This window comes from Equus quagga, chromosome 7, assembly GCF_021613505.1.
Source record: "Equus quagga isolate Etosha38 chromosome 7, UCLA_HA_Equagga_1.0, whole genome shotgun sequence".
Lineage (NCBI taxonomy): Eukaryota > Metazoa > Chordata > Mammalia > Perissodactyla > Equidae > Equus > Equus quagga.
The window spans coordinates 24184999-24204602 of record NC_060273.1 but is presented as its reverse complement, the minus strand read 5'-3'; the positions used below and the strand labels follow the sequence as shown (position 1 = coordinate 24204602).

Genomic DNA, 19604 nt, shown 5'->3' with positions numbered 1-19604 from the left:
AATCCCAAAAATGAATATCTGAACAAAACAACATTGAAATTATATCAAATTCAGCTCTTCAAATTCAACAATGACAAAAAAGAATATAAGAACATTTGAGAATGGTAATCTAAGAAAGTAAGTATAAATGTGTGATAAAGATCTAGGAGTTGTTCAGCAGGTGAAACACCCAAAACCATTCTGTCATGTTTTAAAAATTGCCATATAATACATATATTAAAAAATAAGTAAGGAACAAGAGGATATTTTTTAAAAACATAGCAGACATATTAAAAAGAACCAAGAACATAATTGTTAAAATTAAAATACATTGGATAGGTTAAAGAGCAGATGAGAAACAGATGAAGAGAGAATGAGTGAATTAGAAAATGAGTCCAAAGAAATTACCCAGAACATAGCAGATAGAAAGACAAGATAAAAAAAAAAAACATGAAGAAGATGTTAAAATATTTGGAGGGTAGAATGAGATATTTTACATTATTTTGTTTTAATTGAGGTAACGTTGGTTTACAACATTATACAAATTTCAGGTGTACATCATTATATTTCAATTTCTGTGAAGAGAACATCAGGCTCACCAGCCAAAGTCTAATTGCCTTCTGTCACCGTACACATGTGGCCTTTTTACCTTTCCTTTTTACCCTCCCCACTTCCCCAGAACGAGCTATTTTAATGTAAGCATACCTTTGAAATATTATGGGTCCAGTTCCAGACAACTGCAATAAGGTAAATATCGCAATACAAGTGACTCACACAAATTTTTTGGTTTCCCAGTGCATATAAGAGTTACGTTTACATGATACTGTAGTCTATTAAGTGCGCAATAGCATTATGTCTAAAAACAGTACATATCTTAATTTAAAAATACTTTATTGCTGAAAAGTACTATCCATCATCTGAGCCTTCAATGAGTCATAACCTTTTCGCTGGTGGAGGGTCTTGTAAAATATGCCTTATCCTGCCGGTATTCAACTAATTGGAGTCCAAAGACAAAATGGAGAGAATGGAGGAAACAAAATATTCAAAGAGAAATGGCTGAGAATTTTACAGGACTAATGAAACAGAGGAATTCACCTAAAATAGGTACACAAAGCAAAATAAATAAAAAAGAAAAGCTGTGTGTGTGTGTGTGTGTGTCTGTGTGTATAAAGGGAGACCCCACTTGAGAAAGATGATCTCAGATGCAAGTACTTAAAAGCAAAGGAAGTGGGAAATATAGACATAAATAAATATTGTTTATATAATAATGAGACTGTCTAACATATGGGATAAAAAAACCCCTAAAATACTCAGCAGTAATAGCAAAAACATTAAAAGGGTGGTTATCAGAGGTAAAATGTTTATGTGGGGATTTAAAATATTGAATAACTTGAGATTTTATCAAGTAGAGTTTGGACAGTAATATTTAAAGGCTAACAAAAGAATAAATACACGAGTGATGTCAGCATCATGGCAGAGTGAGCTCTTCCCTTAGACTCTGCCTCCTAATATTAACAAAAAGGACATTCATAAACCAACAGAGGACATTCATAGCCATTGCTTTACTTCTACCTCTTAAATCTCAAACAAGTTCCTCTCCAAACAGGTTCCTCTAAGACCAATTCTATCTTAGAACCATACAAGAAAGAGAATTCTGGGAAAGGTAGTTAACTAAGCTGACAACAGAACAACCCAAGAAACCTACAAGGTGATCGACCTTCTAACACTACCCAAGACTGTCCCAGTTGTAGCACTGAAAGTCCCACATCCCAGGAAACTCCTCAGTCCTGGGCAAACCAGGACAGTCAATCATCCTACCTTCCTTGCCAATAGAGGCAGTCTTTTCTCTCTGAGAAAGTTGGCATCCTCTTTCCAAAATAACCTTTAATGACCTTTCCTGAGGTAGTCAGCTGGGAGGAGCATACTGATCCACTCACTACCACTTATTGCTTCTAAATTTATAACTAAACTTAAATTCCAGCAGGACCCAGAGAGATGAACACAGAGTCTGACCCAAAAAGAAGTTCTGTACACACCATAAGAAGTGCAAGATTTTGCCCTTGTGTATCTGCAAAACCTAGGTAAAGTATAGGAATCAAAAGAATGTTAGACCACAGCAGAACAAATGTAATGTTGGTTCAATCCAAATTTATTGATATGGGTACATTAACCAGAGATTTTGTATGCAGTGTGTTAGCTTGAGTACCTGGGAATAACTCTTAATTTCTTCAACTGGTTGACTAAAACCTGGAGCCAGGGGCCGGCCCAGTAGTGCAGCAGTTAAGTTCGCACATTCCGCTTCTCGGCGGCCTGGGGTTTGCCAGTTCGGATCCTGGGTGTGGATAAGGCATCACTTGGCAAAGGCATGCTGTGGTAGGCGTCCCAGATATAAACTAGAGGAAGATGGGCATGGATGTTAGCTCAGGGCCAGTCTTCCTCAACAAAAAGAGCAGGATTGGCAGTAGTTAGCTCAGGGCTAATCTTCCGCAAAACAAAACAAAACAAAAACCTGGAGCCAACAGTGGCCTACATTAAATGAAGTTTAGATGCCAGAACTTTCCTGGTATACAGTAAAGAAAAGTTATTCAAAAGCTCAGAAAATAAGGAACACTGGGGTATATTTAATATGTATGACTGACCTGCTCACTTACTCCCTAACTATACCCCCGGAGGCTCCCCAGAAGTCAATCCTCTGCCAAGCCACTGAGAAACACATCAGCAAAGGGTGAAACAGCATCCCTGAAAAAGCTCTTTAGTACTTTCTCTCTGCAGGCTAGAAATAACAGTGGGAAAGGCTACCAACAAAGTAGACTCCCTGAACTCTAGGAGGGAAGATCTCAGAGCAGCAGATGCCACGTGGTGGCATATAACTACTAGAAACAAGGGACACATGGTTATAAGGTATAACCACGTGCAGAGGTAGAGCAGGAAAACAGAATGGTGTGACCTGTAGAGATCTTTGGTGGTAGCTAATTGATCATGGTGTTCCTAGGACTAACATACATGGGGCAGCATACTGAAGTCACACTTCAGGGGTTACACTAGAACTGCCCCTCCCTATCAAAATATTAAACCAAACGCAACACTGCATTCCTAGAGAGACTGCAGAGATTAGTGCCACCAACAAAAACTTGAAAGATACAGGGTGATACTTAATGAAGTAGTGACTCCTATTACACCTGCTATTCGGTTGAGCTAACTTTACTAGAGCTATCAACATAGCTCTTAATATCTAGTATGTACTAATTGACGCAGCAAACACTTCTTTCTCTATACCTGTTAGTAAAAACCATCAGAAATAATATCTTACGAGAGGTCTATATCAACTCTCCAGCATTCTGTCATAATCTACAGGGACCTTGACCATCTCGCTATTGCACAACACAGCACACTGATCCATTACACTGATGACACGTTAGTTCTTTTTCCCCAACTGAATGCAGACTGATACACTCATAAAGTACTGCCACAGCTACTGGAGGCTTACCTGTGTAATGGAGCATTTCTTAATAAGGCAGGATCCCTGTGAACTGAGACATAACTTCGACTATTGTCTACGAGAGCCTCATATCAGAATATAGTGCTTTTTGTTGCAGAAATATTCTTCTTCCTATGTCTAAGATTTATTTTGCTAATAACAATCATATCATGGAGCACCTACTAATTGTCAAGTATTAACTTTGGTGTTCAGGATATAAAATGCATATGATGTGGTCCTTGCCTTTGAAAACATCTTACTCTAAAAGAAGCAGCATATAATATAAGCAATTAGAATATAGCGTGATCACTGAAAGAATAAAGGCGGGTACAAAGTATAGTAGAAGGAGCTGTGGCACAGAAGAGGTGTCAATTTGAGCTGAGTCTTGAAGGACAAAATTGTTAGACGAAGAGGAGGAGAAGTAGGACAATCAAGACAGAAGGAACAACAAGTGGAAAGGTATGGAGGCACAGAAATATAAGAGAATAAAAGGCAGGTAGTGTGGTATGGCTAGAATAAAAAGAGATGAAGTTGAAAAGGAAGATTAAAACCAGAAGAGGAAGAATCTTAACACTATTCTAAGGAGTTCCATTATGGTTAGAATGCAGAAGGTCTCAGCAGACCTTCACCAAAAACACCATCAAAACACCACCACCAGATAAAACTAAACTTCATACTTTTCTTAGGAGCCATCAAAGAGCAGTGGATGCAAAGAAGTCTAAATGAACCAAATTCTAGAGAAGGAAGAGTTCTTCAAAGGTAAGCAAAGAGTCTCTTTCTATCTTGAATCAACTGCCTAGTCTGGGGCTAGGTGGGCAGAAAAGCAGGCTTACCACGGGTGAAAAAATTTTGCTGAGATAAAAAGAAGCCAAATTTTTAGTGACAATGCAGACTGCTGTGATGGAGTAGAATCTGGAAGAGGCCCAAGTATAAATTAACTCTCTCGGCCTGACAACTGTACTCTAAGGGAATTCTGCTAAGTGGCAAGGGGAACAGAGCTAGAAAGTAGAAAGAAATCTCCCAATTTTGTGAGGTGTGCAGGTTCTAGGGCCCTGCTGCAGCTGCAATCCAGAGGCGAAATAAGTTAATTTAAACTTCAACTCAACTCCCTGCCAGGTGAAATCTTGAAAAAAGACAAAGAAATGAATTCTTTATCTACCGCACACAGGAAACTGTGAGTTGGGCAAAAGGTTAAATCACGATAATGTCATTTGAATCCAGAGGTAAACTGTAATTAAAACTGCTGCTCAGGAGCTGGCCCTGTGGCCAAGTGGTTAAGTTCGCAAGCTTTGCTTTGGTGGCTCAGGGTTTCACCGATTCAGATCCTGAGGGTGGGCATGGCACCACTTATCAGGTCATGCTAAGGCAGTGTCCCACATGTGACAACTAGAAGGACCCACAACTACAATATACAACTATGTACTGGGGGGATTTGGGGAGAAAAAGCAGAAAAAAAAGATTGGCAATACTTGTTAGCTCAGGTGCCAATCTTAAAAAACAAACAAACAAACAAAACTACTGCTCAGCCCCAGCTCAGCCTGACTCATTGAAATTTGAAGGATCATCCAGTTATCTTACCTGCCTGACAGAGGAAAGAATATGCCTTCTCTTAGAAAAATAAAACAAAAATACCATCTACTTCATTCTCTGCATTTCTCTTATACAAAAGGTCCAGTATGAAATCAAAACTTCTAAGACATCTGAAGAAACAAAGTATAACTCATAATTAAGAAAAAAATGTCAAGAGAGAGACCCAGGGACAGAACTTTAAATTATTATGAATATGTTAAAAGAACATACAGGAGAGTGCTGTGAGCATCATGGCAGAGTGAACTTTCCTGCTAATCCTCCCCACCAGCGTAAAACAAAAAAAATTCATACTCCAACAGAAGACATCCAAACACAACACAAATAACATTGGAGAGACACACACAGCCACAAGACAGAGGGCAGAGAGGCTAGAGCCCCTCTTGGAGGAGGTGGAACAGGGTAAGAGGAAACATCACCCCCCACCCCAAAGACTGCGATCCAGGACTGCGGGAGGACTCATAGAGGGAAGGAATGGAGAAGGGGACATTTGTTTGCGGGAACATCAAGGATCCCAGAGGGCCTGTGCAGCCTAAAGAGAAGACCTCTACTGGGGCAGGAGCTTTTTCAGGTGGTGACCTCATCAAGCCAACACCCCAGGAGAGCAGATTGCGAGAGCAGAGAGTGAGAGCAGATAGTGAGAGCAGAGTGAGAAAACCCCAAGAGCACGAAGGAGAAAGTACACCTCCTGCTACCCACCCAGCGTGGCTCCAATGCTGAGGATCTCAGCTGAAGGCAGAGGGCTGAGAACACACAGCTCTTGACCCCGACCAACTGGCGACAGGAGGTAACTGCAACCAAATAATACGAGAATGCATAAAAACAGAGCCACCCCTTTAGCAATATCAAACACTATATTAGATCTCCAGACTAGAAAGAAAACAACAAGTACCTAGAATTCAGACCTGAGGACACAGAAATATGTAATCTAAACGACAATGAATTCAAAATAGTTATAAAAAAACTCAATGAGGTAAAAGAGAAGGTGGCAAAACTATTCAATGAGTTCAGGAGCTACTTCACAAAAGAGATCGAAACTATAAAGAAGAGTCAATCAGAAATATTAGAGATGAAATACACAATAAGAAATAAAACAAAATACAGAGTCCCTGAATGCTTGAGTGGACATCATAGAGGAGTGTATCAGCATAATCAAAGAAAGTCATGTTGAAATGCTTCAGACAGGGGAGGAGAAAGAACTAAGACTAAAAAGAAACAAAGTTTCCGAGAAATATCCAACTCAATTAGGAAATGCAACATAAGAATTATAGGTATTCTAGAAGGAGAGGCGGAGAATGGAACAGAAAGCATGTTCAAAGAAATAATAGCAGAGAACTTCCCAAACCTGGGGAGAGAGATGGAAATCCATGTAGAAGAGGATTCCAGATCTCCTAGATACGTCAATGTAAAAAGACCCACTGCAAGGCATATAATAGTAAAACTGGCAAAAACGAATGACAAAGAAAGAATACTGAGCACAGCAAGGCAGAAGAAAATAACCTACAAAGGAACCCCTATCAGGCTTTCAGCGGATTTTTCTGCAGAAACCTTACAGGCTAGGAGAGAATGGAATGACATTTTCAAGTCTTTGAAAAACAAAAATTTTAAGCCAAGAATACTCTATCCAGCAAAATATCCTTCAGATACATGGTAGAAATAAAAACTTCCCCAAATAAAAGCTAAGGGAGTCCGTAGCTACGAGATGCCTCCTACAGGAAATCATCAAGAAGGCCCTCATAACTGAAAAAAGAAAACAAGGGAGAAAGGGGTTACAAAGCACAGAGTAAGGAGATAAGTAGGTAGACAGAATCAGAATAGGATAGCAAATACTCAAGTGTAGCATTAAAGATAAAGGGAAGGAAAACACCAAAACTAAAGATAATCTTGCCATTTTAACCACAAACTCACAACACAAGATGGAATAAGATGTGAGAAAAACAACTTAGGAGGGGAGGAGGAAAGGGACTGAATCGGTTTAGGCCAAGGAAATAAGAGGCCATCAGAAAATGGACTATCTTATACACGAGATTCTGAATACAAACCTCATGGTAACCACTAAACAAAAAAGCATATCAGAGACACAAATAATAAATAAGGAGAAAGCAAAGAAGCACATCATAAAAAACTACATAATTCAATGGATAGACCAAAACACACAGGATGAGAAACAAAGGAAATGCATGAGAACTGGAAAATGAGTGATAAAATAGCAGCATTAAGCCCTCATACATCGATAATCCCTCTAAACGTAAATGGACTAAATTCTCCAATAAAAAGACAGAGTGGCAAAATGGATTAAAGAACCAGTCCCAACAATATGCTGCCTCCAGGAAACACATCTCAGCTCCAAAGACAAACACAGGCTCAGAGTGAAGGGATGGAAGACGATACTCCAAGCTAATGGCAAACAAAGGAAAGCAGGTGTCATAATATTTATATCAGACAAAGTAGACTTCAAGATAAGTCAGGTAAAGAGAGACAAAGAGGGGCAGTATATAATGATCAAAGAGACACTCCAACAAGAAGAAATAACACTTATAAATATTTATGCACCCAACACAGGGGGACCAAAGTTCATAAAGCAACTATTAACAAACCTGAAAGAAGATATTAAAATAACACAATAATAGTAAGGGACCTCAACACCCCACTCACATCAATGGGTAGATCATCCAGACAGAAAATCAACAAGGGAACAGTGGAATTAAATGAAAAGCTAAAACAGTTGGACTTAATAGACATATATAGAAGACTCCATCCAAAACAAGCGGAATACACATTCTTCTAAAGCACACACAGAACACTCTCAAGGATAGACCATATGTTGGGAAACAAAGCAAGCCTCAATAAAAAATTTAAGAAAATTGAAATAATAAGAAGCATATTTTCCAATCACAATGCTATAAAGCTAGAAATTAATTACAAGAAAAAAGCTGAGAAAGGGACAAAGATGTGGAGACTAAACAATATGCTATTGAACAAGCAATGGATCATTGAATAAATTAAAGAAGAAATAAAAAAATATCTGGAGACAAATGAAAATGAAAACATACCACACCAACTCATATGGGATGCAGCAAAAGCCGTTTTAAGAGGGAAATTCACTGCAATACAAGCTCACCTAAACAAACAACAAAAATCCAAAATAAGAAACCTCAAATTACACCTAATTGAATTAGAAAAAGATGAACAAACAAAGTCCAAAGTCAGCAGAAGGAGAGAAATAATAAAAATCAGAGCAGAAATAAATGCTATTGAAACGAAAAAGGCAGTACAAAGGATCAATGAAACAAACAGCTGGTTCTTTGAGAAGATAAAATTGACAAAACCCTAGCCAGACTTACAAAGAAAAAAAAGAGAGAAAGCTCAGATAAACAAAACTAGAAATGAAAGAGGAGGAAATAACAACAGATACCACAGAAATACAATGGATTATAAGAGAATACTACGAAAAACTATATGCCAACAAAACGGACAATCTAGAGGAAAGGGATAAATTCTTAGATGCGCAGAACCTCCCAAAGCTGAATCAAGAAGAAACAGATAATCTGAATAGACCAATCACATGGAAAGAGACTGAAACAGTAATCAAAAGCATCCCAAAGAATAAAAGCCCAGGACCAGACAGCTTTCCTGAGGAATTCTACCAAACTTTCAGAGGACTTAATACCTATCCTTCTCAAGATATTCCAAAAAATTAGGGAAGATGGAACACTTCCTAACACATTTTATCAGGCCAACACCACTCTGATACCAAAGCCTGACAAGGAGAACACAAAAGAGAAAAACTACAGGCCAATATCACTGATGAACCTAGATGCAAAAATCCTCAAAATATTGGCAACCCAAATACAGCAATACATCAAAAGGATCATACATCATGATCAAGTGGGATTTATACCAGGGACACAGGGATGGTTCAACATCTGCGAATCAATCAGTGTGATACACCACATCAACAAATTGAGGAATAAAATCCACATGATCATCTGAATAGATGCAGAGAAAGCATTTGACAAGACCCAACAGCCATTTATGATAAAAAAACTTTTACCAAAATGGGGATAGAAGGAAATCACCTCAACATAATAAAGGCCATATATGAAAAACCCACAGCCAACATCATATTCAATGGGCAAAAACTAAACGGCATCCCTCTGAGAACAGGAACAAGACAAGGATGCCCACTATCACCACTCTTATTCAACATAGTGCTGGAGGCTTTGGCCAGAGCAATTAGGCAAGAGAAAGAATAAGAGGAATCCAAATAGGGAGTGAAGAAGTGAAACTCTCACTGTTTGCAGATGACACAATCTCATATATAGAAAATCCTAAAGAATCCACTGGAAAACTATTAGAAATAATTAATAACTACAGTAAAGTTGTGGGTTACAAAATCAACTTACAACAATCAATTGCATTTCTGTACTTCAATAATGAACTTACAGAAAGAGAACTCAAGAATACAATTCCATGTATAATCGCAACTAAAGAAATAAAGTACCTAAGAATAAATTCAACCAAGGAGATGAAGGACTTATACGATGAAAACTACAAGATATTAATGAAAGAAATAGATAACAACATAAAGAGATGAAACAACATTCCATACACACAGATTGGAAGAAGAAACATAGTTAAAATGTCCATACTACCCAAAGCAATCTACAGATTCAATGCAATCCCAATTAGAATCCCAATTACATTCTTCATGGAAATAGAACAAAGAATCCTAAAATTCATACGGGGCAACAAAAGACTCCAAATTGATAAAGCAATCCTGAGAAAAAGAACAAAGGTGCAGGCATCACAGTCCCTGACTTCAAAATGTACTAGAAAGCCATAGTGATCAAAATGGCATGGTACTCATACAAAAACAGACACACAGATCAATGGAACAGATCTGAAAGCCCACAAATAAAACCGCACATCTATGGACAGCTAATCTTCGACAAAGGTGCCAAGAACACACAATGGAAAAAAGATAGTCTTCAAAAATGGTGTTGGGAGAACTGGACAGCCAGACGCAAAAGCATGAAAGTAGACCATTATCTCATGCCATACACAAAAATAAACTCAAAATGGATCAAAGACTTGAAGATAAGTCCTGAAACTATAAAACTCCTGGAAGATAATATAGGCAGTACACTCTTTGACATCAGACTTAAAAGGATCTTTTCGAATACCATGTCTTCTCAGACCAGGGAAACAAAAGAAAAAATAAACAAGTGGGACTTCATCAGACTAAAGAGCTTCTGCAAAGCAGAAGAACTAGGATCAAAACAAAGAGACAACCCACCAACTGGGAGAAAATATTTGCAAACCATATATCTGACAAGGGGTTAATCTCCAGTAATATATAAGGAACTCACACAACTGAACAACAAGAAAACAAACAGCCTGATCAAAAAATGGGGAGAAGGGGGCCAACCCAGTGGCGCAGCACTTAAGTGCACACATTCCCCTCGGTGGCCTGGGGTTTGCCGGTTTGGATCTCGGCTGGGGACATGCCACCACTTGACAGGCCATGCTGTGGTAGGCATCCCACGTATAAAGTGGAGGAAGATGGGCACAGATGTTAGCTCAGGGCCAGCCTTCCTTAGCAAAAAGAGGAGGATTGGCGGCATATGTTAGCTCAGGGCTAATCCTCCTCCTCAAAAAAAAATAATAATAATAAATTAAAAAATGGGCAGAGGACATGAACAGACATTTTTCCAAAGATGGCCAATAAACACATGAAAAGATGTTCAACATCACTAATCACTAGGGAAATGCAAATCAAAACTACACTAGGATACCACCTTACACCTGTTAAAATTGCTATAATCACAAAGACTAAACATAACAAATGTTGGAGACGGTGTAGAGAAAAGGGAACCCTCATACACTGCTGGTGGGAGTGCAAACTGGCGCAGCCACTATGGAAAACAGTATGGAGAGTCCTCAAAGAACGAGTAATAGAACTACCATACGACCCAGCTATCCTACTACTGGGTATCTACCCAAACTACTTGAAGTCAACAATCCAAAGTAACATATGCACCCCTATGTTCATTGCATCACTATTCACAATAGCCAAGACATGGAAGCAACCCAAGTGTCTGCCGACTGATGATTGGATAAAGATGATGTTATATATACATACAATGGGATAATAGCCATAAAAAAAGACAATATCATTCCATTTGTAACAACATGGATGGAGCAGTAGGGAATTTTACTACTCGAAAGAAGCCAGAGTGAGAAAGACAAACACCAGGTGATTTCACTCATATGTGGAATACGAACAAACAGGTGGACAAAGAAAACAGTTTGGTGGTTACCACAGGAAGGGGGGTGGTGGATGGGCACAGGGGGTGAAGGGGAGCACCTATGTGGTGACAGTCAAGAAATAATGTACAACTGAAATTTCACATTGATGTAAACTATTATGAACTCAATGTAAAAAAAAAAACAAACAAACAAGAAAGAACTTAGAGGAAAAATGAACAGAATGGATAAAGAGATGGAGGATTCCAGCCAAGAACTGGAAATTCCAGAACTGAAAAAGAAATTATCTCAGGTTAATTGAAAACTAATGAAAGCTGAGGCCCAGGCTGGAGATGGCAAAATAGAGGATCAGTGAATTTGGCACATTATAGCCAAACAGCTGAAAACCAAAGATAAAACAAAAATCTTACAAAACAAAACAAATGCTTACATGATAAGAATTTTAGCTGACTTCCCATATGGAAGTCAATAAAATAACATCTTTTAAGTGCTAATAGTAAAAAACAAAACAAAAACACTCTTCCAAAAAATCTGTCAAACTAGAATTCTATCCCTAGCAAAATATTTTCACATAATGGAGAAATAAAGATATTTTCACTTAAACAAAAGCTGAGAGAATTAGTAGCCAGCATATCCTTACCATAAGGAATGCTAAAAGAAGTTCACCAGGGTGAAGAGAAACGATTCCAGAGGAAAATCTGGATCTTCAGAAAGGATGACCGAGATCATCTGTGGCCCATAAAGCTTACAATAGTTACTGTCTCTTTTTTTCTTTTTGCTGAGGAAGATTCAGCCCAAGTTAACATTTGCTGCCAATCTTCCTCTTTTTCAGTTGAGAAAGATTCACCCTGAGCTAACATCTGTGCCAGTCTTCCTCTATTTTGTACGTGGGTTGCCGCCATAGCATGGTGTAGGTCTGCGTCCAGGACCTGAACCCGCAAACCCAGGCCACCACAGTGGAGCACTCAAACTTAACCATCAGGCCACGGGCCAGCCCCACTATCTGGCTTTTTCCAGAAGAAATTTGCAGCTTTTTTCAGAGAACAACTGCTATAAACAAACAGACAAACAAAAAAAAGAGGTAATAATAGAGGAGACAAAATGGAATACTAAAACATTAGGTTGATGCAAAAGAAGGCAGGAAAAGATAAACAAAGAGACAAAGACAGATGGTCCAATTAGAAAACAAACAGTAAGATGGTAGCCTTAAACCCAACCAGGTGAATAATTACATTAAATGTAAATTGATTAAATCATCCATTTAAAGGCAGAGATTACAAAATGAGATTAACAAACAAGACCAGCTATATCTGTTTATAAGCAACATACATACTTTAAATATACAGACACAGATTAACAGTAATAGGATGGAAAAAACATACCATGTATACGGTATGCATAAAAACAATGTTGTGGCTATGTTTATATCAGACAAAGTAGATTTCCAGAGAGTAACTGACATCAGAGACGATGAGAGATATTTCATAAAGATAAAAGAATTAATTCCTCAAGAAGATATAAAAGAGTATGCTCCCAAAAATATAGATTCAAAACACAAGAAGCAAAATTGATAGAAATAAAAAGAGAGAGACAAATTCACATTTCCCAAAATTGATAAAATTAGACCCAAAAAATCAAGAAGTAGAAGACTTGAGCAACACTATGAAACAACTTGACCTAACTGATATTTATAGAACTCTGCCACAACTGCAGAATATATATCCTCTCAAGTGATCACAAGAGACCAAATTCTGGCCACAAAGCAATTTTCAACATATTTCAAAAGACTGAAACTATACTGAATGTGTTCTCTCACAATAATGGAATTAAATTAGAAACCAACCACAAAAAGATAACTAGGAAATCTCCAAATATTGGAAAAGTAAATGCCATTCTAAGAAGTCTGGGCTTTATCCTGTAGTACCAGTAGAGCTATTCAAGGATTTTATGCAACAGAATGATACATTCAGATGTGAGTTTTTAAAAAATAATTTTCATTGAAAATAAAAAATGCAGAAGAAGAAGAAGGACTAAACACACTCATACAAAAGAGGAATAAGTCACAACTCATATGAGAAAGGAGGAGAAACTGATCTAAGGCAGCTGAAAGGAAACAGCATTGAATCAATGTTTTCAAATGTAGAATCAAGGGGACTTGGTGACCAATTAATTACATGTGATCTACAAAGCTAGACAGTCTTAACAAACTTTGATGACTGGATAAATAGGAATGCCATGTACGGAGATAGGAAAAACAAGGAGAAGCAGTTTTTGCTGGGTATAGGAACTAGAAAACACAAGTGTCCATTAGAGGCTCCACCTTTAATGCGAGAACATCAATTCCAACTGCTGCAGCTTCTTCCTGTTTGGTTCAGAGATTTAACCCAACTTCCTCTTCCAGGTCACTTAATCTTCAAGTTCCGCCTTGTCTGCTACTGTGGGTTCTGCACCCTGATACTTGCTTTTCCACGTGATCACTTGCTATTCCTTAGTACTACTGTCTACTCAGGTTTTCAACTGGAATATCAACTGGATATTCCATTCATGCTTGGATCTGCTTTTCTGCTCTTTCTTCAGATTTAGTAAACAGGTCTTCAAAGTGTTTTTGGCTTGACCCATGTGCCCTGAGGACTTTTCATATCTGCTTACTGGCTCAGAGACACTGCAAATATAGATGAACACAGCAATATCCCACCTCTACTCTAGATTCCTGCTCAGTTTACTGAACAACTCCATCTAGCTTCTGCTTTATAAGGGAACAAGTTTGGACAATCAGTTCAATTAAGGACACTGAGCTTGAGGTCCTTGTGAGCATCCGGGTGGAGATACACAGAAGGCAGTTGGAAATACTGAGGCTGGGGTTCAGGGAAGAGATGCACTGGGGGACAGAGATTTATGATCATCAGCAAATAGGTTGTAATCAAAGCCACATGAGTGGATAAGCGTGATCAAGGAGACTATAAAGCAGAAGTCCTTAACCTGATGGGCTTCAGGGGCATCTATGCATCCACTAAAATTGTGGGTAAAATTTTGTGTATGTATGTGTCTGGTATTTCTAAGGTAGGGATCCATAGGTTTCATAGATTCTCAAATAGGTCTGTAAATCTAAAAAGATTAAAAACCTATGGGGGAGGGAGAAGGCTTAAGATGCATCCTAAAGGGCATTATTTACTGAAATGTGCTACAATTTTGGGATTTGAGACTATTGTGGGAAAGAGTAAGGAATATGTTAGCATTTCATTTCCAATTTACCATCTGAGTCACAGCAACCATGAAACACATGATTTTCTATTCAAAATTGGGCAATTTATCCCAAAAATATGCTGATTCAAACACCAATACTTTTAGACTACCCAGAATTGTATGAAAAACAACACTTTTAGGCCTAGAGCTTTGGATTCTATATTCCCAGTCAAAATGTGAAGTTTTTTTTACTCTCACCCCATAATTAAAGGGAAGAGTCTCCCCAGCCATCTTTTTTCTCTGGAGCCCACCTCATGTCACAGCTGACAACCGAAGATCACTTTTTAAGCATTACTTTATGGAACTTCATGACCATCAATGCTGGATATATTAGCATCTGAGTTTTTACAAGCAAAAAGGCTTTGAAAATACATAGGATTTAGATTACAATAAGGCCTATGAAACCCAACCCCACAAAACAAGAATGTCAGCTTGTACATATTATCACAAAGTGCTCAAAAATGCAATTGCAGTTCACACTTTAGCTTTTTTTTCCTCAAAATTATTTGTCACTTAAGAGACAGACAGAGATAGGAAGGGAAAAAAGTTTTTTTCTAGTGTACATTTTGAAACCCTTTCAAAAGCCACAAATGTGTTATGAAACAAATTCTCTAGTCACATGGATTCAAACCACAACATTCTTCCCAACCTACCACTCAAGCAAGCCAAGAATAATCTAGCCAGCCAACTTGCATGTAAGAAACGTATAATGTCTACTGCCTGGAAAACCTCTAAATATCATTTGTACGTGTACCTTGGCTTATAAAAACCATTTCAAGATTGTACAAAGGATAAAACTATGAATTACTAATTACCAAGAGATTATCAAGGACTATGATCATGGATGCTAGACTGATGTGTATTTCAACTTCAGCAGAATGTAATTCAAAAAATTTTAACACATAAAAAACTCTTTTAAAACCTAAGAGATGGTTCATAAAAGAAAATATACATGTAGGTAATAACCGGAAAATGGTCAATTACATTAATCAATGAAACCTATTAAAATTAGCAAAAATCTAAAACAAAATTACCTGTACCATGCTGGTTCAAAAGATTAAAAAAACATTTTTATCAACATATTCAAGCACCTTAAAAAACTTCAGATAATTTGACCCAGTTTGATTCTACTTTTATTAGTCTAATCTTTAAAAAAACCCGAAAAACCCTAAAATGTTATATGTGCAAAGATGTTCATTGTAGCAAAATTTGCCAAGGAGAAAGCTATAAATGATAAAATAAAAATGGTAAAATGAATTATAGAACATATACTTGGGAAACACATTGTATTTATTCTTTCATTCATTCACTTACTACTGTTTGAGAAAGGATTTAAGGAGGCTCATATGATGACATATTACTTAGCCATGAAAAATTATGTTTAAAAAGCATGTGCAAAATGTGAAAATGCTCATGAATATTAAGAGGGAAGGAGTGGACACAAAATTGTGTGTCTGCAAAGGTAAGATAGTAAGATATGTAATGTTACCTTTTTATAACAACATGCAGAGAAGGAAGGGAAATACACCAAAATATTAAGAATGGTATATGTCTGGGTGGTAACATTACAAGTGAATTTTATTCTCTTATCTTTTTAACTTTATAAGTTTTATACACTGAGCTTATATTTTTATAATAAAATGCTTATACATATTAAAAGTAGAAAAAGGGCAAAATTATTTAAAAAATAAAAAATCTGCCTTCATATATGATGTTTTACAAGATAGCTCTTCCTGTTTAGCCACTAATGAATAGAAAAAGGAAAATGAGAATACCCAAGAGAAAAAAATCCACATGGAAATTAACTTCAAGAAATATGCTGGGGCCAGCTCAGTGGCACAGCATTGTTAAGTTCGCATGTTCTGCCTGGGCAGCCAGGGTTCGCCAGTTTGGATCCTGGGTGCGGACATGGCACCAGTTGTCAAGCCATGCTGTGGTAGGTGTCCCACATATAAAGTAGAGGAAGATGGACACAGATGTTAGCTCAGGGCCAATCTTCCTCAGCAAAAAGAGGATAATTGGCAGATGTTAGCTCAGGGCTAATCTTCCTCAAAAAAAAGAAAAAAAAGAAATATAAATTTGTCAATTAAAGGTATCAAAACAAAGACAGAGTAAAAAGATGATACATTATAAGGTTGTCGGGAGGGGAGGACACTGACATAAATGAGAGAATACCAAAGAAAGGCAAGGAGTTTTAATAATGAAATCAAATAGCCTATCAATGAACTTATGCTAACATGTTTATCTCATTTATACTGTAGCTTCAAACAAGAACACATCTAGAGACAGAAAGTAGAAGTGTGGTTGCCAGGGGCTTGAGGGAGGGGGAACGGGTAATGAGAATGTACTTTTAGTTTGGAAAGATGAAAAAAGTTCTGGAGAAGGATGGTGGGGATGGTTGCACAATAATGTGAATATACTTAATGCCAATGAACTGTACATTTATAAACTGTTAAAACAGTAAATTTTATGTTACGTATATTTTACCACATACAAAAAAGAATGAATTAAGGTCTGATTTGAAGTAAATTCAACTGGTTAAGGTATATATTCAGATTAGCTCTTTGAGTTCACGGCTTTTCTGAAACAGTATTCTATAATGATGTGAGCATAATTTAAAAGAAAAAGCTGTAATTACACTATAAGAGCAACTTTCTCTTAATCAGAGGGTAGCCTACTGTACCTGTTTACTAATTCTTCTAATGTAGCCAATGTTTAGTTTCAAGTATTAAGAAAGCATGCCTCATCTAAACAAAGGTTTAAAAGTAAAGCAGCCATTAGATTCAAAGAAAAAAGAAAGGAGACATAAGTGAGGTCACTAATAATTTCAGTGTTCACACAAATTTCTGGTAATTGCTTATGAGGATAAATCTCCAACAGTAAGCCCCATTCCTAGAAATAGGGCAAAATACAGAACTGTCCCCATAGTTCCTGGGAAGAACCACAGTTATCATTAAAATGTAGTGGAAGACTCCTGATGATAAAGCATTCTACAAAAAGAATTTTTCTATTTTAAAATAATCTTCTGGTTATAAAAAAGCAAGAAACAAAATAGGAAAAAACTTTTCAGGACTTAAATTCCATAGCCAGTTTTCACAATTCACTTTAAAAATCTCACTTACCCTTCTAGTATTTTCAAGAATTTTGGGATCAGGTTTTCCATAGTTAGGTGGATTGGCATATGGGTCATATCCAAGTTTGGCGAGCATGGGTGCAATCACTGCCATGTCTTGTAAAACATCTGGAGGTATCTTCCCAACCCATTTTGATAGAGCTCCCACATTGACTGGCTTGATGACTTGGTCTGTAGATCTCTCCACTCTGAAAATATATAATGTGAATAAATATTTATTTAGAACACCAAAAAATAGTGTTAAAAGACGGAAATTATTTTTGATAACTTTAAAATTTGTAAGTGTCTGGATCTGTTGAGAAAGAGGGCACTAATCAGGCTTAACACTATTTACCAGACATTGTTTAATGTTCTAAATTTGGCAGTGATCAATGGCAACTTCAGATTTCTAGAAACTGGAAAAAGGGTCAGTTGAAAACTTCAGCAGAAAATGTACTGACACTTTAATTGCAACAGTCAGAAAAAAATAACAAAGCTAAGAATGTTTACGAAAACAGCCAGTCAACTTACTCGAAATGCATGATTAATAAACAACTAAATAAATAAATAAGATGGATGGATGAATGACCAGAGGGACAGATGGATGGACTAATGTAACAAAGTAAATACAGCAAAATGTTAATTGTAGCTGGTGGGTAAAATTCTTTTATAATTCCTTCTGTTTGAAATTTTTCAAAATGAAATTTTGGGGGGAAAATAGCCAACCATAATCTGCTAAAAATGAAAAATATTCATTTGTTCTATTTTTCTACTTACTTCCTGAAAAATTTTACTTTCTAACGAAGAAAAAGAAGTGCTGGTGATGATTTTCAATATTATAGAATAAATGTGTTCTACCTCTTGACCTCGGAAATTAGTTTTCAGCTTACAGTGATAATATTTACTATATTTGGCTAAATAAGTCATAATCTCAGGATAAAACATAACATAAAATGACACCTAGGTTTAAATTGGATCTGAATTAGCAGATTTTGGCCAAACGACTATAAGACAAAAACGTTAGGAGAGTTTTACATCATAATACATAAGAAGTCATTCAAACATAATATTCCAATAAAGGATAAAAACCCTTTTTCTTTAAGGATATGAACTCTCCCAGGAGATAATCTTTATCTGATGAGGAATCCCTCAGAGAGACTCCACTCCTAAAATAACAGACAAGAGAAAAATGAAATGATTCCTCCCTGGGATGCTGTGAGACCACTACTCCAGGTTTCCTTCCTGCCTCAAAGGCCACATTCTTTTCTTCCGTTTTGAAAACTTCTCCAGAAAAAGAAAAATAAAATCTTTAAAAAAAAAAAAGAAACTTCTTCAGGATTCCACTTAACTCTATATGTCTAGATGGACTTAATAGATCTATATAGAATATTCCATCCAAAAATAGCAGAATACACATTCTTTTCAAGTGCACATGGAACATTCTAAAAGACAGACCATGTGTTGGGAAACAAGGCAAGCCTCAATACATTTAAGAAACTAGAAACCATATCGAGCATCTTTGCTGACCACAATGCTATGAAACCAGAAACTGACTACAAGAAAAAGGCTGGAAAAGTCACAAATATGTGGAGACTAAACAACATGCTACTGAACACCCATTTGATCAATGAAGAAATCAAAAAATACCTAGAGCCAAATGAAAATGAAAATTCAACATACCAACTACTATGGGATGCAAGAAAAGTGGTGCTAAGAGGGAAATTTACAGCAATACAGGCCTACCTCAACAAAGAAGAAAAATCTCAAATAAATAATATTAAACTACACCTAACAAAACTAGAAAAAGAAGAAAAAGTGAAGTCCAAAGTCAGCAGAAGGAGGGAAATAAAAATTAGAGCAGAAATACACAAAACAGAGACCAAAAAACAATAAAAAGGATTGATGAAACTAAGAGCTGGTTCTTTGAAAAGATAA

The 19604-nt window shown here is 37.0% G+C and overlaps 1 protein-coding gene across 5 annotated transcripts in view; it reads right to left on the bottom strand.

Annotated features, from left to right (window-relative positions):
- Positions 1 to 19604, bottom strand: part of TPST1 (tyrosylprotein sulfotransferase 1) — a 165016-nt gene that overhangs the window by 63813 nt on the left and 81599 nt on the right. For all 5 annotated transcript variants that reach the window (XM_046668691.1, XM_046668690.1, XM_046668692.1 and 2 more), the window contains one exon: positions 17680 to 17878. In XM_046668691.1, coding sequence (XP_046524647.1) covers positions 17680 to 17878 — 199 coding nt within the window. The remainder of the gene's footprint in view (positions 1 to 17679; positions 17879 to 19604) is intronic.